Source organism: Hypomesus nipponensis, chromosome 9, assembly GCF_054491055.1.
Source record: "Hypomesus nipponensis isolate SF chromosome 9, ASM5449105v1, whole genome shotgun sequence".
Classification (NCBI taxonomy): Eukaryota; Metazoa; Chordata; class Actinopteri; order Osmeriformes; family Osmeridae; genus Hypomesus; species Hypomesus nipponensis.
The window spans coordinates 1,489,139-1,496,692 of NC_140369.1; the positions used below are offsets into that span (position 1 = coordinate 1,489,139).

Genomic DNA, 7,554 nt, shown 5'->3' on the forward strand with positions numbered 1-7,554 from the left:
AGGGAGGGAGGGAGGGGGAGAGAGAGAGAGAGAGAGAGAGAGAGAGAGAGAGAGAGAGAGAGAGAGAGAGAGAGAGAGAGGAGCAGGGAGGTTGGAGAGGAGAGAGCAGGAGAGAGAAGGGTTTTCCCACATATGTCTTTCCAGTCTGCTGAAGTAGTCTTTCCCCCTGGTGGGGGGTCCTGGTCGAGGCTCCATACAGGACTTGGTTGGTTGCTTGTCAGTGAATCACATCTACACCCTCCCAGACCCTGTCTCATAACAGCTACATGGAACAAATTGTGCTATGTATGTGAGCATTGCCGATGCTGTCGAAGTTAAGGTTCGCTTTCTAATGATGATTGTTAGTTAGTGGAGGTAGCCTACCTGGACAGAAGTGTACTTTTCAAAAGTGACGTGTGCGATTTGCCTTAACCGCTGCTGTAAAATCTAATGGTGTTTAATTCCTGTTATTTCAATGTTATGGAAGATAAATACAGCCAACTGAATGTCCGATGGAAGTGTGGCGGAACGACTTGCCAATGACAATATGCAGGTTACATGTGCTTGTTTTTGCAAAATAGTTGAACAGCTGTTTGCCATCATAAAGGGCTGTGTGGGGGTTCTGAACATTTTAGGGGTGTTTCCGCCGTTTCTCTAACCCTGCCAGAGAACCGGGGCTTGTTGCCAGAGAACACGGGTTTGAAAAGACTTCCCTCTGAGGATAAAGACTCGGCATTAAATTCCAATTTGCGTTTTTGATGTTGAAGTTGCGCAAATATGAACGGACGCGTTCTCGTCGGAAAAGTGTCTCCGTTCCGGTCGACTCCGGGAGCGAAAAGGACGTTACTTTTCACACCGAGGTAGGTATTATCGTTAATCTGTCAAATCTCTAGATGACAGCTCGTGCACGTGATTTTCGTCAAACGTAATTCGTTTGAAAGTGGGTAAACCTACTGGACTTTACAATCTGCTGCATTTTAACAGATTCTTTCATTTTGACATTTTAGATGTTCATTCGTAGCAACTCTACGCGTATTAGGCAACTGTTTTAGCATACTATGCAGTGTAGAGAAGGCTTGTATGATCAACAACCTATTCACGTTGACCATGGTTCTTTATATTAAACTGAATAAGATAACATTTGCATTAAATAGCGACTGATGATATCAGTGGTCTACTGTAACTCGAGTTTAGCTGCAGTGTTTCCAGACAGGAAGGTGACACATGTTTACCACAGACAGTTATAACCTTGGTGAAAACACCATCTCTACTACCCCCGGAGCCCTGACAACGGCACCGCAGTTATCTGGATAATTGAAGATTCCTGGAGCCACGAGCCGCAGGCGTGCCCAGACTAGCATCTTTTGACGCTTCGGATCTCCCGATGTCACTCGATCAAAATGCCCACAGGAAAACTGTACAATATGTACAGATACACTTTGAACTATAGATGTATAATATGTTGATATTGATGTTGACCTTGACTTTTAACCGGTCATGTTTAGCCTATTGTTCAAATGGACTCATTGATATTCATTTGGAACTGGTGTCTTTACGCATACTGGTGGAGACCACAATGCATGGTGTCATTTTGTGTTTCCTGTGTGCCATTTCAGCGTGTATTTTTGTAGTGAAAACATGCGTTGTGTTGAGTATCCCTCAGCTAAAGAGTAATTTAGTTGCACACAAGTGTGTCCCCGTTTGGGTTGAGGCAGGGTGGAGGCAGGAAAGGATTGCATTGTTCCTCAACCTCCTCCTCACAACCTCTCCCCCTTCCTCCATCTTTCAAACCAAAACGTTTTCTGTGACAGAAGTTCAAAAAATAACAGCACAAATCAACTAGTCTGAGAGAGAGAGAGAGCGAGAGAGGGTTGGAATGTTGCCACATAAAACAAGAGACTAATTTCCAGCCTGCATGAAGTCTGAGTATAGATGAAGCTGATGTCCTCCCTCTCTGCGGCCCTGTGAGAGCTCCCCCTCTGACACATGGTGGGATCCCCATCCAGGACACCCTGGGGGCCTGGATCTCTCTGGCCTTACTGGCTCTCTGGGGCCCTCGCAGGAAAGCTGTCGCTACGTCTCCCTCTCTCTCTCTCGCTCTCTCTCGCTCTCTCTCTCTCTCTGTCTCTCGCTCTCTCTGTCTCACCCACTCACTCACACACACACACACACACACACACACACTGCACCTCTTTAGGTGAGGCCAGCCTTGCAGACAAACATCTCCTCACTACCCTGCAGTGGGAAGTTCAACAGTGTTGACTCAGTGGAGAGTAAGGATTGGAGGGGAGGGTAGAGGTAGGTAGATGGAGTAATGTAGTTCTCTAAGAGCCTCTTAAAATCCTTAGTTTGAAGTCATGTTTTCAGTGGTGACTGCAGTGGTGAGACCACCGAGGGTAACTAGCTCAGCCGGCAGCTCTGAGGAGAACAGAACCTACTGTAGATAGATGACTCAGCTCTGTTACTCCCTGTACCTTTCCACTGTTTGTGTGTGTGTGTGAGAGAGAGAGAGGGAGGGAGAGTGTGCTTGTCCAATTCACTTCGGACAGAAGGATGATTGCTACTTACTTCTGCCAAGCAAATGAGAGGGAAAGCAATAATGATGACATAAATCTAGCATGAGCTTCTTACATTCCTAGCACTGGAGATGGTTTTCTTGAAACTATGCTAACCCATGCGCAAACACACACACAAACTGTTCAAGAGCTCCCCTAAAAATCTCAATAGTTTTTATCCAGTATCGGTCCTAGAACGACCAAGGAGGAGGAGAGGAGGAGAGGAGAGAGGAGAGAGGAGAGGACTTAAAAAAGGGAGCAGGACTAGGAGAGGAGGAGGAGAAATGCTAGGAGGAGAGTACAGGGAGGAGAGAGGAAGGAGGAGGAGGAGAGTACAGGGAGGAGAGAGGAAGGAGGAGGAGGGGGGCATCCCTGGCAGTGCCAGTCCCAGAGACAGCTGTCACTGGATCCTCAGCCTGGCCTGTAACACACCAGTCTGACACATTCAGTCACGTCTGGTCTGGAGCGCACTCACCTTCTCCCCCCTCCTCCACCCCTCCCCCTGCTCTCCTCCACCCCTTCTCCCCCCCTCCTCCCCCCCTCCTTCACCCCTCCTCTTGCTCTCCTCCACCCCTCCTCCACCCCTCCTCCCCCCCTCCTCCCCCCTCCTCCCCCCCTCCTCCCCCCATCATCCTGCTCTCCTCCACCCCTCCTCCACCCCTCCTCCACCCCCCCTCCTCCCCCCCTCCTCCACCCCTCCTCTTGCTCTCCTCCACCCCTCCTCCACCCCTCCTCCCCCCCTCCTCCCCCCATCCTCCTGCTCTCCTCCCCCCTCCTCCACCCCTCCTCTTGCTCTCCTCCACCCCTCCTCCACCCCTCCTCTTGCTCTCCTCCACCCCTCCTCCACCCCTCCTCCACCCCTCCTCCCCCCTCCTCCCCCCATCCTCCTGCTCTCCTCCCCCCCTCCTCCACCCCTCCTCTTGCTCTCCTCCACCCATCCTCCCCCCTCCTCCACCCCTCCTCCACCCCCCCTCCTCCTCCCCCCCTCCCCCCCTCCTCCTCCCCCCTCCCCCCCTCCTCACATGTGCCAGATCACGCGGACTGGACAGAAACAGGACCCAGACAGAAACAGGACCCAGACAGAAACAGGACCCAGACAGAAACAGGACCCAGACAGAAACAGGACCCAGACAGAAACAGGACCCAACAGGACCCAGTTGTATTATTTGTATCAAAGAAGCTGTTGGTCTTAGATGGTTCAGTTTGAGCAAGTCCAGCGCCAAGGTTCACTCACTGGAGATGAAGGGGAAGCTATTAATGTGTCTTCTTTACAACCAATCAATAGTGTTAAATGTAAGACTCTAATTTCCTTCCTGTAATCATTCAGATCTTAACTCTCTGCCTCTGTGTGTGTCTCTCTCTGTGTGTGTCTCTCTCTGTGTCTGTGTGTGTGTCTCTCTCTGTGTCTGTGTGTGTGTCTCTCTCTGTGTCTGTGTGTGTGTACCTGTCTGTGTGTGTGTGTGTGTACCTGTCTGTGTCTGTGTGTGTGTACCTGTCTGTGTCTGTGTGTGTGTACCTGTCTGTGTCTGTGTGTGTGTGTACCTGTCTGTGTCTGTGTGTGTGTACCTGTCTGTGTCTGTGTGTGTGTACCTGTCTGTGTGTGTGTGTGTGTGTACCTGTCTGTGTCTGTGTGTGTGTACCTGTCTGTGTCTGTGTGTACCTGTCTGTGTCTGTGTGTGTGTACCTGTCTGTGTCTGTGTGTGTGTACCTGTCTGTGTCTGTGTGTGTGTCTCTCTCTGTGTCTGTGTGTGTGTATCTGTGTGTGTGTACCTGTCTGTGTCTGTGTGTGTGTATCTGTGTGTGTGCACCTGTCTGTGTCTGTGTGTCTGTGTGTGTGTACCTGTCTGTGTGTCTCTCTCTGTGTCTCTGTGTGTGTGTCTCTCTCTCTGTGTCTGTGTGTGTGCAGCTGGGATGAGAGCAGCTCTATCAGCAGTGGTCTCAGTGATGGTGAGGGCGAGGGCTCAGACAACCTCAGCTCTGAGGAGTTCAACGCCAGCTCCTCCCTGACCTCGCTCCCCAACACGCCCCTGGGCTCCAGGACCAACTCCTCCGCCATGGTCAGAAACACTCACACACACTACACACACACACACACACACTTCGACCTCTGCTTTGTGTGATGTAATGTGTCAGATCTCTGAGTCACTAGTCTCCCGGTCTGGCTGTCCCACTGTGACACAGACAACACTGTCACGCTTCATTTGTTATTGAGGCGGGCTGCCACAAATACATCAATGATTGGGAAACACTGAAACACTGAAACACTGAAACACTGGAACACTGAAACACTGGAACACTGAAACACTGAAACACTGAAACACTGAAACACTGAAACACTGGAACACTGGAACACTGAAACACTGGAACACTGGAACACTGGAACACTGAAACACTGAAACACTGAAACACTGAAACACTGAAACACTGAAACACTGAAACACTGGAACACTGGGACACTGGGACACTGGAACACTGAAACACTGAAACACTGAAACACTGGAACACTGAAACACTGAAACACTGAAACACTGAAACACTGGAACACTGGAACACTGAAACACTGAAACACTGAAACACTGAAACACTGAAACACTGAAACACTGAAACACTGAAACACTGAAACACTGGAACACTGGAACACTGGAACACTGGAACACTGAAACACTGAAACACTGGAACACTGGACGATGTTGGTTGAGATCCCAGAGTTCTGATATTATTAGTCTGACGGTGAGCCTGAGGATAGACCAGACGCCACGTTGAGAAACATCTGGAACAGGCTCCCTGAAAATGACAGTTTGAAACCAAATCCAGTTTATAGACCTTGTCCTTCACATGAAAACTGACCCCACACACATAAACGTTATAAACATTCTAATAAACATAAAACACATTCTCAAGGGTGTCATACTGGGTCTCACCACGTTTAGAGACGACTCTACGTTAACAGATCCACTTCTTCTCACGTACTTGTTAGCGGGCGGTTACTTTTGGATGTTGCTGTGACAACTGGGCCTATTTTAGGGCCCAATAGGAGGTAGTGTGTGGATTAGAGCCCTGAGAGAGCCATCTGTGACACCACATCCTGTCAGTAGGGGAGATGCCAGGTCACCACAGGCCCCGGTCTTCCCTCACCTCCTCCAGAACACCACATGATGGGCCATTAGTTACAGTATGGTCCACTCCAACACTCTGCTGTGTGTTCAGCTCACTCGAGCACCTGTTCAGTAACATCTCGGTGAATAATACTTCTGCTCACATCAAATTATTAATGGTAATATTTTATGATTTGCCATGGTCGGTTTTGGGCACTTGTTATAAAACATGTTTTTCTTCTTTCTTTTTTTTTAGCACTTGAGTTTTTGAAATGAAATCAAAATGTTCCTCCCCCTCTGAAGTGTCCCATAGGGCACCAATAGTCAGGAATCGAACTGGTGACCTTCAGATTAGTAGCCTGACTCCCTAACCGCTCAGCCACTTGACTCACCTGACCTAATATGCATCCCTCGCCCCATTTGTCCCTCCTTCCCCATGTGCAGCTGCGTACGGATGCAGAGAAGCGCTCCCTGGTGGAGAGTGGTCTGTCCTGGTGCAGTGAGGAGGCCAAGGCCGGCCGCAAGCAGGACGGCAGCAGCTACGACACGGGCAGCCTGAACACAGACCCGCCCAGCCGCTGGAGGAAGGTACGCCCACAGGAGGGCGCTGGCGAGGAGGCGGGCGGCAGGGGGGAACTGAAGAAGCCTCAGAGTCTGGGTCAGCAGGGACACTATAAGAAGACGCGCAACCTCCCTGTGGGTGTGACCTCACCCATCACTCACACATCTCAGAGTGTGCTGAAAGTCGCAGGTGAGACTTTAAATACATCTGTGTACCTAGCTCTCTCTCTCATTGTGTGTCTGTATCTCTCTCTGTATCTCTCTTTAACTCTCTCTGTTTGTAATTTTATTCTGTCTTTATCCGTCTTTCTGCTGTGTTCTGTGTGAACTTCCTCTTTATCTTTCTCTATAAATATAATGTATTCTATCACACACACCCACAGCAACATAAACATTCCATAGAAAGTGCTTTTGGAAAGGAACTCTTGAGGTTGGTGTAATTTTGGAAGCCAATGAGTTATGGTGAGCTGCGGGGAGTTTGGGGGGATGGACATGATTGTTAACTTGTTTCCCTAGCTATCCTTGTCTTCCACAACCTTCTGGAAATGGAATCCAAATGTCAAACGAAATCTGTTTGGAACATCGCCACAGCGGATATCTGTCTGATATCAAGTGAAATCTGCAGCGGCACCCGTCTGCTTGAGCCAGATGTTGATTGGTTTCACAGAAAACATCTCACAGCAGAAAGGACACAGGATCCTATTGTATATGCAGCTTTTTGTCTTGGCTTGTGCTTACAGTATTTGAATCTAAGATAAACCCTTTTCCAGCTCAGCAGCCTGTTTCTATACAGTATGATCCTATTGACATGTAGATAAACAGTCCTTTGTGTCCTGGGAGTGACTCATATCCATATTTAGAGTTGATTTTCAACTGATCATCCATCTGCTGATCATGATTGAATAATCGGATGAAACAGCCAATCACGTTACATTTCCTGACAGATGCAATTTACTTCAAACCACATTTTATTCAGATTTTTCTTCTTTTTTGGCGGTTAGGAAGGGATTTGATTGGATGTATTTTGGCACAGAGTTTTTCAAGGGTAAAAATGTATCTCCGGGCTGTTCTAGCTGGCTAGTGCCTGATTTGTGTTTGGGACTTCAAAGAAGCTAGGCTTTTATACCTATGGCAGTTCACTAGCTTAATTTGTTTCCACACAAACCTACCATAAATCCGAAGCTTACTGTAATAGTCTGCTTCTCTTGGTGAGTAGTGCTGTGTGTCTGTAAAAGTCTGCTTCTCTTGGTGAGTAGCGCTGTGTGTCTGTAATAGTCTGCTTCTCTTGGTGAGTAGCGCTGTGTGTCTGTAATAGTCTGCTTCTCTTGGTGAGTATCGCTGTGTGTCTGTAATAGTCTGCTTCT

The 7,554-nt window shown here is 48.6% G+C and overlaps 1 protein-coding gene across 1 annotated transcript; it reads left to right on the forward strand.

Moving 5' to 3' along the window:
* The first annotated feature begins 671 nt into the window (after nt 1-671).
* On the forward strand, nt 672-7,271 carry LOC146272259 (neuron navigator 1-like). Its single transcript, XM_084705323.1, has 4 exons — nt 672-839; nt 4,441-4,591; nt 6,074-6,380; nt 7,264-7,271. The coding sequence occupies exons 1-4, from the start codon at nt 757-759 to the stop codon at nt 7,269-7,271; spliced, it is 549 nt and encodes a 182-aa protein (XP_084561449.1). The 5' UTR covers nt 672-756.
* Nucleotides 7,272-7,554: the final 283 nt, after the last annotated feature.

What these genes read in the sequence shown, in the direction of transcription:
- LOC146272259 (XM_084705323.1), top strand. Translation starts at nt 757, where the DNA reads ATGAACGGACGCGTTCTCGTCGGAAAAGTGTCTCCGTTCCGGTCGACT. An exon ending in ACGTTACTTTTCACACCGAG is followed by an intron (nt 840 to 4,440) that starts GTAGGTATTATC and finishes GTGTGTGTGCAG; the next exon opens with CTGGGATGAGAGCAGCTCTA. An exon ending in GGACCAACTCCTCCGCCATG is followed by an intron (nt 4,592 to 6,073) that starts GTCAGAAACACT and finishes CCCCATGTGCAG; the next exon opens with CTGCGTACGGATGCAGAGAA.